Source organism: Micromys minutus, assembly GCF_963924665.1.
Source record: "Micromys minutus genome assembly, chromosome: 18".
NCBI lineage: Eukaryota > Metazoa > Chordata > Mammalia > Rodentia > Muridae > Micromys > Micromys minutus.
This window is the reverse complement of record NC_137953.1, coordinates 29,627,161-29,647,543: the sequence shown is the minus strand read 5'-3', so window position 1 is coordinate 29,647,543 and position 20,383 is coordinate 29,627,161. Positions and strand designations below refer to the sequence as shown.

Below are 20,383 nucleotides of genomic sequence, written 5' to 3'. Positions count from 1 at the left end.
ATTCACGTAGGTACCCGCTGATTGGCTGACTGATGTCGGTAGGCACGCAGAAAGTGTCAGGCGTTCTTGTCTGGAAAGCCAGCCCAAGTTGATGATGGTAGGATCCAGGAGAGGAGGCCCACGGGTTAGTGTGGCCCAGCACTGAGAGCCAGGGAGCAAGAGAGTCTCCTAGGACAGTCAAATAAATCACACCAGGAGAAATCTGACGAGCGTTGACTGAGTTGTATTTGGACAAAGACTGGGTTAGGGAACAAGCAAGAAGAGGGTTGAGGTAGGAAGCAGAAGGAGAAAATGAAAACGGCCTGGCTTTAGTAATCTAGTGTTCAAGGGCATGAATGACACCGTGGCCTGCTGCAATCCTGGGGCCCTCTGCCCAACCTCAGACAGCTGTTAATGGAGCCTGCTCTCTCCAGCAATGGTCACCACTTAGGGAACTGCGGGGAGGGGGAGCCTTGTGTGGTTCTTTAGCTCTCTGTCCTAGGAGGCTCTGTGCTCTGCTGGGATGGGGGTGGGGGTGGAGTAGGAGGAATGTTGTCCTAGGTAGGATATAGGTACAGAGGAAGAGAGTGTGACAGGGGACCAGTCTATGCTGGAGCCGTAACTCAGAGAAGTCTGGGCTTGGGAACTGAGTCTGATTGGGGCTGGTGGGATGCTGTGTACCGAGTTGAGGGACAGGAATGGTGTGGAAAGCATGGGTGCTTGTTACTCATGGCACTTCTGGTGGATCAGGCTGGAGGCCCAGTATAATACAAAGGTGAGATGCCAGGAATCCTCAGCCCATGTGGGTGGTTGTGCATTGGGGGCAATGAGGTCATCTTCAGACTGGAACTAAGTCTGTAAGGAACAGTGGCCTGGTGTGACTTTCAGGGACACAGCCATATAAGCAGTGAGCTGTGTTAAACAACAAACAAACAAACAACCCCAAAACATTGACTAAAAACAATTTAGGGAGAAATAGTTTCTTTCTTCCTTTCTTTCTTTCTTCCTTCCTTCCTTCCTTCCTTCCTTCCTTCCTTCCTTCCTTCCTTCCTTCCTTCCTTTTCTTTCTTTGTGTTACTTATTTCATGTATGAGTACACTGTAGCTGTCTTCAGACACACCAGAAGAGGACATCGGATTCCATTACAGATGGTTGTGAGCCACCATGTTGTTGCTGGGAATTGAACTCAGAGCCTCTGGAAGAGCAGCCAGTGCTCTAACCGCTGAGCCGTCTCCCCAACTCAGTGAATGTATTTCATCCACCACTTCCACATCAGAGTCCATCATTGCAGGAAGTCGAGGCAGGAGCTAAAGCAGAAGCTGTGGAGAAACTGCTCACTGGCTTGTCCCCTTGTCCTTCCTCAGTGAACTTTTGTGCGGTCCCAGGCCTCCCAGACAGCTGTGGCATCACTCACAGTGGCCTGGGCTCCTACGTCAGTCAGTCAAAAAAATGCCCCTCACACGTGCCTTCAGGCCAGCCCCGCGTGGGCAGTTCTGTTATTAAAGGGTCCCCTTGCCCCAGTTTCCAGCCATCATCCAGGCTAAAGACTTATGTGTTGAAATAATAGTGTAGAGGCGTGGTGCTGCAGTGAATTCTGGGTGCGCATTTAAGACTTCTGTATCCCGGCACGGCTTTAGAATATGCGTTTCCGTAGGCAGAGGTTAGACCCCACCTTCCGAAAGGAAGAGAGGCTTTCCCATAGCTTGTCACTGTGCACTCTCTCCTTGGACACATTGTGAGAGGCCTGTTTGCACAAGTGCGGGTCCACCTTCAGGTCACTTTTGCTAAAGAACTACACTGTTAGGGTGTTTGGTATTAAGCTCCTGAATCAGTAGTGTGTGTGTGTGTGTGTGTGTGTGTAAAAGGTAGGGGAGCCTGTGTTGGGATTTAGAGTTAGTTCAAAGCCCGTTTGGGTTACGTAGTGAGATCCTGACCTGGAAGGAAGGAAGGAAGGAAGGGCCAGTGTGATCATGGTGATTTGAGACAAGGTCTCACTGTGTAGCCTTGGCTAGCCTGGGACTCACTATGAAGTGATCCTTCCTTTTCTCCTGAGTGCTGAATTATGGGTGGGTACCAGTAGGCTTGGATTAGGTTTTCTTATTTCTTCCTGCCTCCCTTTCTTTTCCTTATATTGAAAATGGATTTATACATCCCCCACCCCGTTTTCATTAACAAGGCTTGGATTAGCTTCTTTTCTCCTCCCTTCTCCCCTCCCCCTCCCTCCTCCTCGTCTTTTTTCCCCTGAGTCTATGTAGCCCTGGCTGTCCGAGAACTGGCTTGCCCGTAGAGGGCTGACCTTGAATTCAGAGATCCTCCCGCCTCTGCCTCCCTCGTGCCCAGATTACCCAGAGCCCACCATGCCTAGCTAACTTCTCTTCTGTTCTTAATGCCAGCGCTCTGAGTTGCTAGACTTCTCCCTTGGTGTGACTTGCTTTATATTTGCTTAGCTTTAATGGAACGTTTTCAGATGTTTTCAATGGGGTTTTGTTATTTGATCTGCTTAACAGCTGAAATAGGGGTGAAATCGGGGTGATCGCCCCGTTTTCTGGAGGCAGGAAGTGAGGCTTGGTGAATTAATTATTTTAGGATGTGGGCAAACTAGAATTTATTTGTAGTTTTGGGACTAGAAATTGTATCCTAAGTTGGAATGCTAGCAACCGGGCAACAGCAATGGATTATGGAGAGAAAAGCAGGTATGTGCTGACTTTAGACCCACTATCTGTGCTGCCACAGTGGCTAACTAATATGTTTGTGTTTGGGCAGATGTGGAGTTTACAGTTCAGATGATCACACATGTACCATGTGTTGACCGGTGCATCTGCCCTTCCTTCCAGCTCATTGGTTGTGGGTTTGTTTTTGACCCAGAGTCTCACTTTGTGTACCTGGCTTGTTTGGAACTCAGTAAGTACATGGCCCGGCCGTGAACTCCAGACAATCCTGCCTCCACCTCCTGAGTGCTGGGATTCTAAGTATGAGCCTCCATGCCTGGCTTCCACTGCTGCTAACGTTGCTTGAGGACCTGCCGTTTCAGCGACAGGCGCATGTTTTCCATCTCGGTTAATGTGTGATGATGAGTGGTTGGGAATATTTGGCTTCTGTTCGACTCATCCGAGAATGCGTGCCTCTTCCGTGGAAAACTGGCACCACCAATGCCCTCTGTGGGAGTGTGCCTTCCACGGGACATGTGAGCTGTCCCTTAGTCCTCCACTAGGCACAGTGCCAAGGAAACTTATAGACGTAGAAGAGAGAACTTTTAGATCAAAGCAAGGCCCATAAAAGCCAGAATGGAGCTTCATGTGTGCAGGGTTGGGAGGCTTGGATGGGGGCGTGGTCTTCTGAAGACTTGTGGTCTTTCTTCTCTTCCCAATCTATTTATTTGATGAGATTGGAGGCGTTCAGGGTGATATGGCTGTGAACCCTAACTCCCTCTCCACCATTCTCTTCCCCTCTTTATTCCCTCCCCTCTCCACTTCCTATTGTACAAGCAAACATAGATTTCTTCCTTCCTTCCTTCCTTCCTTCCTTCCTTCCTTCCTTCCTTCTCTTTCTTTCTTTCTTTTTTTGTATTTTGTTTTTCAGGATTGGGTTTCTCTGTGTAGCCCCTGCTGTCTTAAAACTCTCTCTTTAGACAATGCTGGCCTTGAACTCCCAGAGACCTGCCTGTCTCTGCCTCCCTAGAACCCTGAGGGCATGCAGTGAGATTCTCTAATGCCGGATCCCAGGGTGAGCTACTTTATAAGACAAGACCAACTGGATGCTGTGTTATTGTCAGGAAGCTTGGACAACTTTTCTGCTTTTGAAAAGTATCTTATGGACTGAAGCAAACCTTTTGTTTATTGTCTGAACAGCAGCACAGAGGTCTGTCCAAACCCATGGCCTGCCTTCCTCTTCTGTTTTGAATATTTTAAAAAAATAAAAAAATTATTTGACCCAGAAGACAGGGTCAAATTTCCTAGGAACTAGTGTTACCCTATGGGTGCTGGGAACAGACTCCTTGGTCCTCAGGAAGAGCAACATGTGCTTTCTCCATCTCCTTCCTTTAAAAACCAACAAACACAATTACCCACAATGTGTTTTTTACCGTATTTAATTACTAATTTATTTTGTTGTTTTGACTCTGGCTCTGTGGCTAAGCCTGGCCTGGAACTTATGCCCCCCACCTCCATCTCCAAGTGCTGGGGTTGCAGGTGAACCCCTGTGCCTCTGCTTCAGAAATCTTCCCTTTTGCTCATAACACAAGGGGAGATGACTTGGTGTATAGAAAATATATTTAAAAATTTATGGAAGGGGGAGTGCGTGTTACTATTAAGTTCCCGTGACCCATGCTCAGGAGGTAGTTTTGGTCCCTGGTCCCTGGTGCTTGCTTTTCATCCTGCCTCTTCTTTATTTGTGACCTAGAAAGTAGTTTGCTAGACAGATCATAGCTATTCGAGATGGTATTGGTAGCTGTCGCACTGAGAAGCTGAGACAAATGGCAACTCATTTTTCATGATTGAATATTAAGTTTCAGAGCGTATCTTTTTATTAACTTATTTACTGTATAAAACAGAGCGTATCTTTTTATTAACTTATTTACTGTATAAAGCAGAGCTTTTTACTGTATAAAACAGCATACCTTCTTGATTGTCTTCCGCTGCCCTCAACACCATTCTCTGCTCAGTTTTGCATTATTTAAAAGTTTCCATTGTGGCCAAGTGTTTTCTGGACTCCGGTGACGCCTGATTCATGGTCTCTACTTCCGCCTCTCTGAGGAACGGCGAGCACACTGGCTGGTATTCCCACTTCTGGTCTTCTAGCTCCTTCCAGCCCTTTCAACAACCCTGACGCTGTTCTTTGTTCCCGATGCCCTCACAGGAGTTCGTGAGTGTCTGGGTCCGAGACCCCAGGATTCAGAAGGAGGACTTCTGGCATTCTTACATCGACTATGAAATCTGTATTCACGTACGTACACAGCCAGTAGGAAACAGGTTTTAGGTGGTGGTCATTTTATGTGAACTGAAGAACCTCCTTAGTTCAGAGAACTGAGTCGGGATGATGGTAGCTGAGTTCATTACAAATGAAGCAGCAAGTTGAAGAGCTGCTTCTTTGAAGCTCATTATTGTACTTTAAAACATTAATATTTCAATATATTTTAACTTCACTTATGAAGATGTGACTACTTTAAAAGTGAATGCTTAAAGAGTATAGCTTATCAATGGTATTTCTTTGTGATACTTTTTAAAAAATGTGTTTGTATATTTATTTGTGTATGGGTGCTCTATCCGCATGTACACCTGCAGGCCAGAAGAGGGCACCAGATCCCATTACAGATGGTTGTGAGCCACCCTGTGGTTTCTGGGATTTGAACTCAGGACCTCTGGAAGAGCAGCCAATGCTCTTAACCACTGAGCCATCTCTCCAGCCTGTGATACTATATTTCAAGATAATATACTATTTGGTAAATCTTAAATTTTGAGGGAACATAGAATTTTGGGGAAAGAGATACAGTGTTAACCATTTTAGATCAATACATTGTAGTAGGTTTTAGTGTAGCATTTTATTCATATGTGCCTTTATACTTTGTCCTCTTTTACATATAGAAATTTGGAAACGACTATGTACAGTTGGTTTGCCTTAGTCTAGACTTTGACTCATTAGCACAAAGAGGAAGTAACTAGAAGGGACGTTCGCCCAAGTGGAAATAACACTGGACGTAAGCTTCTGAAATGCCTGTTGGGTGTGGGGTCTGCTGTGCTCATCCTCAGCAAGGTCAGCAACCTGGTCTGCGTGGGAAATCACCCAGTGACAGCTCTGCCGCCGCCGAGTGAGACCACCAGAGAGTTCGTAAACCACGAATCCCCGGAACTCCTGGGAAAGGCAGGAGGCAGGGCAGGCTGGCCCCAGACACTGTCCTGTATCACCTGGGCTGTCTGGTGTATCAGGGACTGCATGCTGGAAGTCTGAGCACCACCCTCAAACTTTTTCCTTCCAGGGTTCCCAGTTTAGAAAACAAGCTAGGTATAAAAAATCTGAACGGCCCCACCCTGTTTTTCTCTTTTTGTGGTTATTTTCTAAGCCACTGATGTTATTTTGCTTTTGTTTTACGCAACAGCTCGCACCAAAGATGCATTCCGTATGCAAAGTTAGGAGCCTGTAAGAATAGGCGTATGGGCTGGAGAGATGGCTTAGCAGCTAGAGCACTGGCTTTTGCAGAGGACCTGGGAGTTCAGGCCCCGGCATACACGTGGCAGCTCACAGCAGCTGGAACTCCAGTTTCAAGGATCCAGCCTCTCTTCTGACATCTCCAGGCATTTCTTGCACAGACAGATGCGCAGGAACACACACATACACGTGGGATTAAATGAATTAAGTGGTTTTACAAAGGAACAGACATTTGAATCAGATGTGGGGGTGCACACCTGTGATCCCAGCAGGATTAGAGTTTAAGATGATTCTCAGCTGTAGAGTGAATTTGAGGCCAGCTCGGTCTACATGAGAACCTGTCTCGGTCCTTTTACCCCTCCCCGACCAAAGGAATGGAAAAAAATGAGAATTTGAAATGAAATGAAAATTTTTAATTATTTTAATTACTTAATTGCTTCTAAGAATGTTTGTGGGCCTCGTTACATACTTTAGGGTATCCTGACATTTGATTATTTTCAGAAGATAATCAAGTATAGATTATTATTCGGTGCTAATTGCTTGATATGATTTCTGAAACCTACATAGAAGACTAAAAGTGTTGTAATAAAATCTACTACCATGCATTAATATAAAATGGTTGATAAATACCGTATCTCTTTTCCTGCCAATTCTATGTCCCCTTCGACAGTTACTTCTGTGTTCTGGTGTCTCTCTGAAGTGATACTCAGTTGACAATCATAAGTCTCTATTTGGTGATGACTGAGGCAAGCATGTGGCTTTATAGGGACCGAGCCAGTCACTGTAGATCTGCTCCCGTGGTACAATTCAAAGCAGGCGACTGAGGCTTTTGGCTAGCCTCCGGTAGCTCTGAGGGCAGCTCTGAGGGCGTCAGCTGGCCATCCGATCACTCAGATGACCCTCAAGGCATATGATACCAGGTGACTCTGGAATGTCTATATTTACATAAACCAGTCATGAGAGAGCTCGCTGGCCCTTCAGCTGTCTTCCTCTGATTCTTTTCTCGGGTTGAGGGACTCACAGACCGGTCTTATTCTGGTATCAATATCAGGTGGGTTTTTGTTACACCCGTGACTCTGCTGAGGAACTGCATTTAAATGGGTGGGTCTAGCCTGTACTGGCAATGTAAGAAGTCCCTGTGGCGGCCTGCTTTTCTCTGGGGAGAGGTACTGAGAGGACGGACCTCGTTAGGCCGGAGACTCTGGTATAAGAACTGCTGCCGCCTTGGTCCCCAAGGAGTGTATTTGTCGGGCAGTTCGCTTTGACGCTGTCCCTCAGGATGTGATGATGCTTCAGGCATCTCTGGTAGGTTTTGCTTCTGAAGCAACATTAAGTGTCTGGATGTAGCCCTGTGGCCTTTGCAGGGGAGTCTCTTAACCTCCCTGCACCCAGGAACTTTGCCCTGTGTTTCCTGGGGACAGCTCACCAACAAAATGCACCCAGTGCTGTAGATTCCCACGAGAACAGCGGGACTTCACTGGCAGGAAGATCTTAGTAGCAAAAGTTAATTTCTCATTTAGTGGTGTAATGATTATGAAGTGGATCTTTGTTTAAATATATTAAATAGAGGGTGGGGTTTTTTGTTGCTGTTGTTCGTTTGCTTTGTAGGGGTGGTTGAGATTTTACACAGGTCTTACTCTGTAGCCCAGACTGCCTGGAATTCGCCCTGTAGCCCAAACTGGCCCCAAACAGGCTGTAAACCTCTTGCCCCAGCCTCTTTGCGCCCTTGGCTATAGGTGTGAGCCGCCACACCCAGCCGAGTTGGCCTTGTTTTTTGAAACTGGCAGATACAGATGTTTGCCAGCTTTGTGTTTACCCAGGGGGGACTATTTGCTCATTCTGAGTTTACCCAGAGGAGTGACTATGGTGTAGGTTAGGCTGGGGACTTACACCTGTTTTTCCCCCAAGTCTGTCTCAGGGCTACTCCAGGGACGCAGACAGCTAATGGCATCGGCTGTGCTTGGCAGATGCTTCCTGTCCACCCTCTTTGCCTCACTCCGGGAACTAGAGCTGATGTCATTTTCCCAGAGGAGAACCAGGGCTGTCATTTATACCTGTCGTGGGTACTGATGCTGAGTCCCACCTCTGTTCCTGACTCAGATCACCCTTCCCTCCCATTGTGGAGTGTGTGTGGGGGTATTGTTTATAGAGACGTGACTTCAGGGTTCCCAGGGACGGGGGCGTCCGTGTTGGAATGCAGATGTCTGTGATGCTTTGTGCAGGGCCTCGGGAAGTCAAGTCTGATCCACAGACGCTTCGGGATGGTGTTAGAAATGGGTGTGCCTGAGTGTTGTGCATTTTAGGGTTTGTGTGTGTTTCTCAGGATGTGTAATCCAGGCTGGATTTGAACTCAGTCCTTCTGCCTCAGACACCTTAAGGCACAAGTCTCATGGCTTGAATACTACTTACAAGTATGAGTTATATGTATATAAAACTCATAATACATACATACATACATACATACATACATACATACATATATATATATATATATGTATAGTGCTTTTTTCCTTAGGTGAGGCTCATGTTTTTCTGTTTCTATACAGACGAATAGCATGTGTTTTACAATGAAAACATCTTGTGTACGAAGAAGGTATAGAGAATTCGTGTGGCTGAGGCAAAGACTCCAAAGCAACGCATTGCTGGTGTAAGTGACTTGCACTTTAAATTACCGGGATCCCGCTGTGACAGTGTAGTTCTAAAGTTGATGGCATTAAGATGCATGAGGTAAGGCCAGGGCATAGGCTTCTTCTTGTTAGCCTACTGCATTTGAATTTAATATCCGTTTCTTAATTTTACCAGCTTTTATGGATATTAATCATGAATGGCCCCAGAAACGTTTAAAGACAGATTTTCCTTTAAATTAATATTAAACAACAATAATTAGGTGATAGCGGTGTGATAATTATTACCATGCACGGTGCGCCTTCACTTTGAGGGATGTCTATAGCTTAGTCACCATGATTTGGTGATTGACTTTTTTTCTTTCTTGTCAGACAATTACCAGAACTTCCATCTAAAAACCTATTTTTCAACATGAACAACCGCCAGCATGTTGACCAGCGCCGCCAGGGCCTGGAAGATTTCCTCAGGAAGTAAGTAAGGGTCTGTCTGCACCAGGCAAGGGATGTGGGCGGAGGAGCCGGTGTGGGCGATTACAGCTCTGAAATACTGCGGAACTGCTGGCCACTACATTCATAGCCTGTGTTAGAGCGCCATCTTGTGGCTGGCATTGAACGGTACAGATGTGAACAGAACCTGCGAACAATAGATGTTTGAATCAGAGAATAAACACAGGGTCTCTTAAGAGTAAAGTAGATTCAGCTTACACTTTGAATGGAAGCACTTACGAGGTTTAGGCGGGAGAATGTTTGTGAATCTGAGGCCAACCCAGGCTTCACAGTGAGTTCCAGCCAGTCCTTGTCAAACAAATACAACAAACAAATACCCCCAAACGACAACCAACCCAAAGCAAACAGCATCAAAGGAACAAGTTACTCAGGAGTATGGCTGACAAAAAGACCATTTCCAAGGAGATAAGAGTGCCTTGTATTTACAAGCAGCATTCTTTAAAACTGGCTGCAGATATAACCGTTAGGACAGACCAAAATAGCTCTGAAGTCTCTGCCTGGCCTAATCCATCCTTGCAGAGAGCCATTTGTCAAGTTCGTGTGCGGTCCAAGGGGTCTCACTCGGTAGGCTGATTTCTGTGATGGGGACACTCAGCCACACTTCCCTGGGAGCTGCTGGAGTCCACGCCACTAGGACTTCTCATTGTCTCATCCCCTCCCTAAGATAGGAGGCCTGTCCCACACTGATTTGCACACAGATTCTGAAGAATCAGGGCTGCTGGGGCTCAAATCCTGGATCTGACAGTTTAGTAGCTGGGAGTCAGGCAAGCCTTTTCTTTTCTCTGGGCCTGAGTTGTTTTGAGTGTTGGCAGTTTTATTATTTTAGCACTCAGGGCCAAAACAGCTGTGAGGTCGTTTTTTTTTTTTTTTTTTTTTTTTTTTTTTTTTTTTCAGTCTTCTAGATAAGGAGTCAGGTGAGTACCACTTAGAAGTGGGGCTCTAACTGTCCTTCTTCTGCTGGCTTTGGGATCTGAAATTATCTCCTTTTGAGTTCACTAAACAGGACCCTGAGCTGGTCTGAAATAGCACGCTGCTTTCTCCCATATGGCTCGCTTATTAAGGGCCTGGGTATTAAGTGTGCACATGAATATTAATGCTTGTGTCTATTAGATTGGTATGGTGCCTCTCCTTCCAGAGGGTCCTGGGACACACAGAAAGCCAGGAGCTGATGCCTTGAGAGAGGGCAGGGGAGACAGACACCAGAGTGATCCCTGTGGAAAGAGCCCAGAGGAACTGTTAGATGAGCTGAGGCTCTGGAAACATCACAGCAGGGTCCTTTGTAATGTCACAGGGGTGACAAAACAAAGCGCTGTCAAGACTTTCATCGTTTTCCCCGTAGGGACAACTTTTCTTTAATATTATTATATATTTTACATATTTATACAAACATATATTTATCATGTTTTGATATGTTTATATGTAAACATATAATATATGTTTTATAATAATATATTATTTTAAAACATGATTATTTTATTTCATGTACATTCATGTTTTGCCTGCATGTATGTCTGTGTGAAGGTGTCAGATCCCCTGAAACCACAGACACAGGCAGTTGTGAGCTGCTATGTGAGTTCTGGGAATTGAACCCAAGTCCTCTGGGGGACCAGCCAGTGCTCTTAACCCATGACCCACCTCTCCAGCTCCTGGGGTCAGCTCTGTTAATAGTCCTGAGGTGCCCAGGTAGCCGATGACTTCTCTCTTAAGATGGAACTCATGTTTGCAGAGTAGCCTCCATCCCAGAAGCTGCAGCCTGGCCTTGGGGCCTGGGCAGGGGTGGGGGGATCCCATAGCCCTTGCTAGCACTGGGGTGGGGGTGGGGGGCTGTTGGGCTCTTGCAGATTCAGGGACAGCAAGTATCTGTTTATGTCACTAGGGAAATGCAGGTCACTGATCTCTGCTGCTGGCCTTTTAAAGTCTCATGCTGTCTAGACTGGTCTCAAACCTGTGTACGTGGGTCTGGTTCTGATTGCCTGCCCAGATCACTGGGATTACAGGTGTGAGCCACCGTGCCCAGTATCGGGTTTTTGCTCCCTGCACGGTTTCACCTGCACGGTTTCACAGTAGGTGAAAGTACCAGTGTCTGCGCCTGTGGGGCTTGTGCCACTGCAGAGGTGTTTCGTGCTGTGAACTGTTTAGCTGTTCTTTCATTGACTTTGTTAGACACACCTCACAGAGGAGAGCATCCTGCTTCGAGAGTTCAGGGAACCTGGCTCTAAATCTCCCATCAGCCCTGGCTCTTGGTAGTTTTCAAGCTGTGGAACCCAGATTCTTCTGAGTCCCTTAGTTCCTCTGGTTGTCCATGGAGTAGAGTGGTGTAGACAGCGTATCGCTCTATCGCTCTCCTTGCTGGGAGTTGTGTTGGTTCAGATAATTAACTGCTTGGAGTGAACTCTGGAAAGTACGTGCTGACCTTTCACCTAACAGCAGTGTGCCAGGGATACAGGCACAGACACATATAGGGCTGCACAGACAGCATATACGTTATTCTTCCCTAGGGGCTTCCACTTTCACTTGGGAGCTCTTGGTGCTGTGTCTGAATTAATTAAACTCTGATCTGAGAGAGCTGGAGGGCTGGTTTAATAGGTAAGAACATTTGCTGATCTTCCAGAGGACCCAGGTTGGGTTCCCAGCTCCCAACCCTCTGAAACTCTAGTTCCAGGGGACTCAAAGTCCACGTCCAGCCTCCTTGGGCACCTGGCTTGTATATGGTGTACATGAGTGTGCATATGCACACAAAAACACACACATACACACACGTAGGACAAACACTCTTACACATGAAGTAAAGAGATGAGTTTAAAAAAAAGTTGGATATCGATTGTCATCTTAGGACCCAGTCACTGAGCACACAGAGTGTGATATTCTTAACGGTGGCGATGTGAACATTTATTTCTAACACACACACAAATAAACTGAATAGATCTAAATGGAAAAGCCAGCAAAGTTAAAATGGGTACAGGTACGGGAGTTGGAGCCCTGGATCCCAGGTGCTGAAGGAGAGAACAGATTTCTTCGGGTCCCCTTCTGAGCCACATGCCTCGTCCTGTGGCATGCCCACCTCCCCCACAGTCAGGCACACAGAATAAATAAATGACGGTTCCAGTTGGCTTTGGACTGGGCCCAGTGCCCGAATCCGCCTTTCTGTGCCACGTTCCTCTCCCGTTCGGTCCTGTTCGGGCAGGATAGCAGCCATTTGTGGCTGGTGAGAAGCCCTTAGGCACTAGCCTGAGCACACCTTGGTGTCTCTGCGGCGTTCTCTGCTTCCCCGTTAAGTAGGATCATCCGTCTGTAGCCCATCCCTCACTTGGTGTGAGGTCTCTGGAATCAATAATTTTAAAGTATTGAATATATGCAGGTTACAGGCTATCCTAAGCACATATTTAAATTTGATTTTTATGTAAATTTTTTAAGTTGCTAAAAATTCCATGAAAGCAAAATATCTCTGCATATGTATGCATGTGTAATGTAAAATGAAATTTTCATTGTAAGGTCACTCCTGTGATAATTATGCAAATATGGGCACAATGCATATTCAGGCGACTGCCGCAGAGGAAGTGCAGAGTTGCTCCCCTGGTTGGCTTTCAAAGGAGATCCTCCTTGATCTTGTCCGGGCTTGGAGTCGTAGGTGCAGTGTCCCAGTACACACCCGTCTTGGCAGATGGGGTTGTCTCAGCTGTACAAACCGTAGAGAAGGCAGAGTTCGTGTGTCCTGGGCACTGCTGTGTTTATGACCAGCAGAGTGGCCACTACCGCCTGAACCAGTCACCGTGATTGTGAATTTTTAATCATTCCTTGTCCCTTGTGACTGTAATTTTCTTCCTGTATTTGTTTTCCTAATTATAAATCGTAAGCTCTGGTAATGGCAACAGAGACATAAAGTTACAGATTAGAGTTATAAGGTTGTAAGTCTCCAGCTGTGATGGAAGCCCTACTAATTTCTTAGCCCTACTAATTTCTTAGGGTTAACTGCTATGGATATCAGCCAGTTCTTCTATATATAATGCATCCTGGTGACGACAGGGGTACCCCGAGGTTAGACTGGTTTTACGTAATTTTTATTCATTTTCGTTGTTGTTTTAGGACATCCCACGCTGACCTTGAACTGCCTATGTAATGGAGGGTGACCCCAAATTCTGATCTTCCTACTTCTACCTCTCAAATCCTGTGCCACCAAGACTGACTGTGGTGGGGAAGTTTGGGTTTTGTTTTTGCTTTTTAAATAAAAGAGACATACACATAGGCATACACAGGAGTACACAGAGAGAGAGAGAGACATTCCCCAGAATACACACACACACACAACATACACACACACACACACAATTTTTTTTAAATAAATCTTTATGTTCAATAGAGGGCACCACAGCATAGATTATGAATATCTTTGAATGAAAAATTGTAGGTTTAAATGATTTCCCTCTTGGTAAGAAGTTAAATAGCCTGAGCTAACTTTCTTTTCTCAGCATCAAAGCGCGCTATACAGATACATTGTAGGGAGCATCGTGTGGACAGAGAGCAGTAGGTCCAGGGCATCCATAGAATTTTTTGTGAACCATATTGTTCTTCAATTGACCCACTATATAATATGCTTAATAAAATCCCATTAAGAGAAACTAGACTTCACTATGTCCAATTCAGAGGAAAAGCAGGCCTTGTTTTGTCTAGCACAGTTACCACGGGGTGGGGCGACTTTTGATTTGCATTCTAAATATAGTTTCAGAAATTAAATTCCTTTAAAATTCTGCAGGCTGATATGTGAAACTCCTGCTATAAAGGCTTTAAAAATAATTACATTTATTTACTTAATTATTTAGAGATGGCCTGGTTGTCCTAGAACTCACTATATAGACCAGGCTAGTCTTGAACTCATGGAACTCTGCCTGCCTCTGCCTCCTAAGTGATGGGTCTAAAGGCATGTCCCACTATATCCAGCCTGTGCATTTATTGTTATGAGACTTCTGGAAACTACAGTTTACTGACTGTTTTACAAAGTACTCTTTATAGTCGGCCTGGAGTTGATTTTCTGCTGTTTTTTTTTTTTTTTTTTTGGTGGGGAAATATGGTACAAATATGATTACCAAGAACAAAGGCTCTTTCTTCTTTTATGGCAGTGTACGTGACGCTGACAGAGCAAGTATCACTTGGAGGAGGCACTTGCCCTTCCATCCTCCCAAAGGTCACATTTTTAAAATTAAAAATATTTATTATCGCTATCGTTGTTATTGTTATTTGAGATGGTCTCACAGTATTGTTTTGACTAGCCTGGAACTTGATTCTCCTGCCTCAGCGTCCCAAGAGCCGGGATTACAGGTGAACACCACCATGCTGGACTCTTCAGATTTATATTTTAAATTTTACGTTGTAAACGATCTGACCACAAAATGAAAACACGAATTCATCCTAAGTAGTTTTTTTCTGTTTTGTTTTGTTTTTTGGATTCATACCTGTGCAGACCTGGTGGTCTAAACGCAGCCCCCAAGACACGAGAATTAAAAAAATAAACCCATGCTTGGCAGGCAGGCCAGGGCTTTGCTCTCTCTCTGGGCCCTGTGAAGATGAGTCTTCAGACAGGCCGACCTGAATACTTTTCCTTCATCCCTGGTCTTCCTATGGAACTGGGTGACCTTGTGTCCTCCAGGTGGCAGTGTTCAGCAGAAAACTGGGAACTAAGGAGCCTAATGTACAGTCAAATTGGAAATTGAATTATAGCAGAAGAAAAGGGACAGTAGCCTTGAGGTCTCCATCAGCCTGGACTCTGATCACTTTTGTTTGCGGTACCCATGTGTTAGGTACCCAGCGAGTTAATAACGGCACGTGAGCCATTCGGGGCTCAGTAGAATTGCTTTAGACATGAAATAAAGCTGAAATGAATTTGTGTCCAATATTGTTGCCATTAGCGTACATTACTCCTGTGCTGTGATGCCTCAAACCATCTAAAATCAATTTTAAAGATCACCCATTATTTTATAGAGAAAATAAAACACATTTCCAACAGAAACAATGCCGTATGTACAGTCCTATGAACAGCCACTTGTCCTGTGGCTGGTGGGTAGCTAGCGACCCACAGGAGGCCACAGGAAACGCTCAGCTCAGACATCACAGTGGGTCCAAGTCCAGATCAGGGGCTTGCTGCCATAAAACTCTCTCCTAATTTGAATTGTGTAGGTCGTGAATAGGAAGCTTTTGTAAATGAGGGAGACAGATTTTAGTGCAGAGGCTTTTGCTGTGTGGCAAATGCACCTTTATCATGTATCAGGGCCGTCTTCTGGGAGAACCAGGGCAGAGGACACACAGGGTTGAACACTTAGGTTCTTTGCTTGAGATTTTCTCTTTGCAAAGCACAATACTATTGCTTATGTTCTTAATGAAGCGCCCCTATCCCCTCAAATTACTTTGTAAGTCTGTTGAAGCAAAGGGGCTGGCTGGAGTTCGCATGTTTGCAGACATCTCCCTTCTTCAAGAAATAATTGTGTTCTTTGGAAGAGAAGGCTATGGGATTGTGATGCACCCGGTATTTAACAAAACTGTTATTCATGACCAGAAGAGAATTGCTTTTCCAGGAACTTGTTTAAACATGCAGGATACAAGGCAAGGTGCATTTGACCTGAAATGGTATGATCTAAGTTTTCATAGTCTCTGTATGAGCAAATTCCACGTCAGGCAAAATGATTTGTGGGTTGTGGTGTCTTGCCTTGACTTCGAACATTGTGGTTCTGGTATCTCTTGTAATATCACCACTGAACTGTTAGTGGAGACTTAATTATTATATATCAAAAAAATATTTGCTAAAAAGATGTGGGACGCTTTGACTTGATTTTCTATACTGTGACACTCCAGACAAACACGCAGCTGACGATATGAATTTGACCACACTAGATTCCTGCTGCGGGTTTGTTTTTAATCCTCCATCTGGCTCTGATGCTTTCGTTGAAATGTGTGCTGTCTTTATAATAAGCTTCAGGCTGTCCTATTGGATCACTAGTGTGTTCTTAGCACCAACCTAGCTGACTTGGGAAAACGACTTGGGATCAAGTTTACCTGATTACTGTTTTGACAGTATAGAGACACATTGTTGTTGAAGATTTTACAGACGTTTCCTGTCAGCTTCAGGTATTGGGCAGGCCACCTCAAAGGAGCCCTTGTCAGACTGTACTTAGGCACACAGTGCACCAGGAAAGGTTTAAAGTGTCGGATGTGCTGGGGAGTGTTCTAGACTTTTTATACAATTTTAACAGTAGTAGAAGTTCTGGTGTTTCGTGACAGCTTGTCCAATAAAGACGACCACGCTGACGTGCTATTAGCCATAAATTTTTAAAAGTAGAATAAATTTCTATTACCATACAAGCAAAAATATTCCCATAATTAATCCACATGGTCTTAGCAGATGGTTAAATTGAAGAAATGTCCTTGATGTTATTCTTTTAACAGATGTTCTCAACCATTAGCTTTGTGTTTTTACTCACCTAAGATTCCAAATAATTAGGTAAAAGTTAGCATATGCTTTCCTCCTGTGAGTGGGCAGAGCCCAGCATTGGGGCAAAGTTCTCCTAGTGAAGAGATCAGTAGCACAGTTGGTGAGGGTTGCCTGCCTGATCTCTGGCCTGATCACCAGTTATTCCCCCCCCCCTTTTTTTTTGTACAGAGTCCTGCAGAATGCCCTTTTGCTTTCAGATAGCAGCCTCCACCTCTTCCTGCAGAGCCACCTGAACTCCGAGGACATTGAAGCTTGCGTTTCTGGGCAGACCAAGTACTCGGTGGAAGAAGCAATTCACAAGTTCGCCTTGATGAATAGACGGTTCCCCGAAGAGGAGGAAGAGGGGAAGAAAGACACAGATGTAGAGTATGATTCAGAAAGGTATTCCTTTGCACTTTGATTTAACAGACACATTTATATAACACATAGTGTCTATGTGCGCACACACACATATATATACTACTGACACATTTTGCTTTTTGTTGATGTAATAGTAAGATAATGAAAAAATTAATTGACTGAGATTTTATTGAGCTGTGACAGCTCATCATAGTGGTCTTCACACACACCTCCACGCTGAATTAATGAATGCAGCAGAAATTCAATTATCTGCATTCTGATTATGTGACTTTCATTTAGTCAGACTTGAATTATTCGCGTTTAAATTATCTAGCTAAAAAAAAATATCCAACTGCACTCCAAATGGCTAATTAAAAGTCCAAATTTCCTGTCTCTCTTTGTGACTGGAGATAATTAAAGTTCCCCTCTGTTACTCAGGCTTTGAGTGTGTTGTGAAAACCAATTTCCTCTTTTTATTATTTTCTGCCTCTCTTCTTTTCCAGTTCATCCTCTGGGCTTGGACACAGCAGTGATGACGGCAGCTCTCCTGGGTGTAAAGCGAGCCCAGCTCTGCAGGAGTCCTGAGAAGGAATTCTAGGGCCAGCACCTTAGGAACAAACTTGTGCCCAGCCAGAAAGAATGCTTGCTCATAATAGATTCTTACCTAAGGCTGCTGTCAGTGTCCTAGATGGTTGCATTCTTTACGTGGTGGGTTATTAGTCGTAGTATTTTTATGTTGTCTAATTCTAGCCGAGCTTCTGTATGAAGCTATAAGGTCTGCGGATGCCATATGACCCTCTATTGCTAATACTTGTAAATACGATCCTGCTCTCAAGTGAACTGAGTTATATGCTATATACACACAGTTGATCTCAAATGACTTTTAAAGAGCTAGGTGTATTAGTAGCATTTAAACCCCAGACTGAGTATCCCTGCTGTATCCATGAGGAAGTTACTGTAAACACAGTGTGACTGAAGCCGGAGCACCGAGTCAGGGCACAGCAGACTGCCTCTCTGACACGTGGCTCTTGTTCTGTGGGGACTTCTTCTCTGGAAAATACTTTGCCTTCAGGTATTTGATTGACATGTTTAAGAGTATTTAAGCTTTCCAGTGTCCTGTATCCTGTGTAAATGCAAGATATGTCTTATAAATAGAGATGTACTTAAAAAAATATTTACATCTTAGGAAGGAGAAAAACAGAAGTTTTTGTAATTTTGCTTAAATTTGCCATATACAGATTTAGTAATACATTCTCACTGTCCGAAATCAGCTTAAACATGGGTTCTGGTGGCAAGTTATTCTTTTACCATTGGGCAATAAGAATCATAAGAATAAGCTTATGATTTACTTTCTGATATTAAAAAAAAAGTGTACATTTAAAAAAGTCACCAGGTAACCGGACAGTGATGGTTCCTCGCTGTTTATTTTTCAGTTAGAAGAAGGTTTTTGTAAGAGTTAATTTTACCCATAAATATTTCAGTAATTTTGGAGTGGAAGTTGGGTTGCTAATGTCAGAGCTCCTGTTCATGTTTTAGAAGCCCTTTCTTTTTTGGTGTGTCCCAGAAGATTGGCTTAATTTGAATAAAATAGGTTTTTTTTTTTTTTTTTTTTTTTTTTTTTTTTTTTTTTTAAAGTGGCCCGAAGATGTCTTGGGTCCACTATGAGCTTCCAGTTTCAGGGAGGCAGCATTTTTCTGGAACAATTAGCCCAAGTGTTCCCCAGAGTCTTCCCAGGTATCTCTGGGAACAGCAGAAGGAATTTTCACCTAAGTGGGATAACTTGTTGCTTTCCGTGAATGGATCCCACTCTCATAGGTGCACAAGCTGCTGCAAAAAGCAGACTTGGGTACTTAAGAGTCACTGTATTAATAAAAAGTCACTGAATTGTCCTTTGAAATGCTTGTTACAGAGACTAGGTAAAAAAGACAAAGATTAAATTTGGAATAAGAGTAATTTCCTTTTTTAAGTTCTGTATGAAACATTACTAAACTTACGTAAACATTTGGATGTGTGTCTTAGATCCTGTTAACCGTGTCCTCTGATAGTTACTATTTTAATGCCGGAAGACAATGATTTATCAGCTGCATGTAAAGTTTCAGAGCGACCCCCCACTCCTCAGCCGTCTAGATGAGTTTCCATCATTTACGTTTACAGTGTTTTTGGAAAGCGTAAGTTGTGACATCAGTTACACTACTTGCTGATGACATAATGTAACCTTCGATAGGAAGTGATGCTTCATCTTAACTCTGTAAACTCCACAGTCACTTTTTTCACATTAAACATGGAAAAAACAAAACAAAACAAAACTTTGTTCGGTCACTTACTTTACATAGGAAAATATATTTCTTCTGACTCAGACCCAAGTTCTGTTTTTTAAATTACTGTTGATTTCTTACTGAAGGGCTTTGGCGAGGCTCGGTTGGATGCTTGATGTGGTATTTGCTCTGCTTTGGCTGCCACAATAGCTGAGCAGAAGCTTCTTCAGACTGACTGGGGCTGAGATATTGAGATGAACTTCAGTTTCCAGTGGGTAATGCGCTTTGTTTTGTACTCTCAGGTCTGCAGGAAAACAAGTAGCTGAGCTTTGTAACACTGTAACTAAGCAGAAGATACATTTAGTGCTCTTTTAAATGGGAATTCAGCTCTCGGGATCCTAATTCTGGAGGCCTTAAGGTTTACGTCCAGCAAAACTCGATTTCTCTGGAGTGTTCTGCAGGTGTAGAACTTCACACCTACACGATCCTGTGCATTTTGTTCTAAAGTGGGCTGCCGGTGTCGGCAATGGGAGTCAACAACCTGTTATGTATGTCTCATTTGCTAAAAAGTGATTTTAATTCTAGTTAAAATTTATCAGTTAAAAAAAAAAAACAAACCAAACCACCAGGGGAAACCACAAATGTTTGTTTTTAATCATTTGTCATGCTTTAAGATACTAAATATATTTTGCCAGAGCTCTTCAGGTCTACTTCAAATCATATTTAACCATCAAATGCAAGTAAGTTATTTGCAACATGAAGAAGTAAATAAAAGCATATGATTTCTTACACGACATTAAGAATTTGATCAAATGTACTTAGCCATGTCAGAACCAACAGCCGCGGATGACTGCTGTTTTGGACCAGCTTCTTCTTTAAGGGTTTATCACATCAAGTTAAATGTGTATGGTAAGGTTTTCAGGATCGAGCCATTTTCACGAAAGGCCTTTTTTTTTTTTTTAAAGTACAAAAATTAGGAAGGCTTGTTCTGTTTCTAAGACATCTTCCTTTTAATATTTAAATTAGTCAGCCGGTGCCGGATGAGGACAACACAGTCTTTT

General features: G+C 43.9%; 1 protein-coding gene across 2 annotated transcripts in view; it reads left to right on the top strand.

The window, feature by feature from the left end:
• Nucleotides 1-18,634, top strand: part of SNX10 (sorting nexin 10) — a 50,289-nt gene extending 31,655 nt beyond the window's left edge. For both annotated transcript variants that reach the window (XM_080932505.1, XM_080932506.1), the window contains exons 3-7: nt 4,834-4,920; nt 8,667-8,767; nt 9,117-9,215; nt 16,897-17,109; nt 17,571-18,634. In XM_080932505.1, the coding sequence (XP_080788631.1) occupies nt 4,834-4,920; nt 8,667-8,767; nt 9,117-9,215; nt 16,897-17,109; nt 17,571-17,652 (582 nt within the window). In that variant the 3' untranslated portion in view covers nt 17,653-18,634. The remainder of the gene's footprint in view (nt 1-4,833; nt 4,921-8,666; nt 8,768-9,116; nt 9,216-16,896; nt 17,110-17,570) is intronic.
• The last annotated feature ends 1,749 nt before the right edge of the window (nt 18,635-20,383 follow it).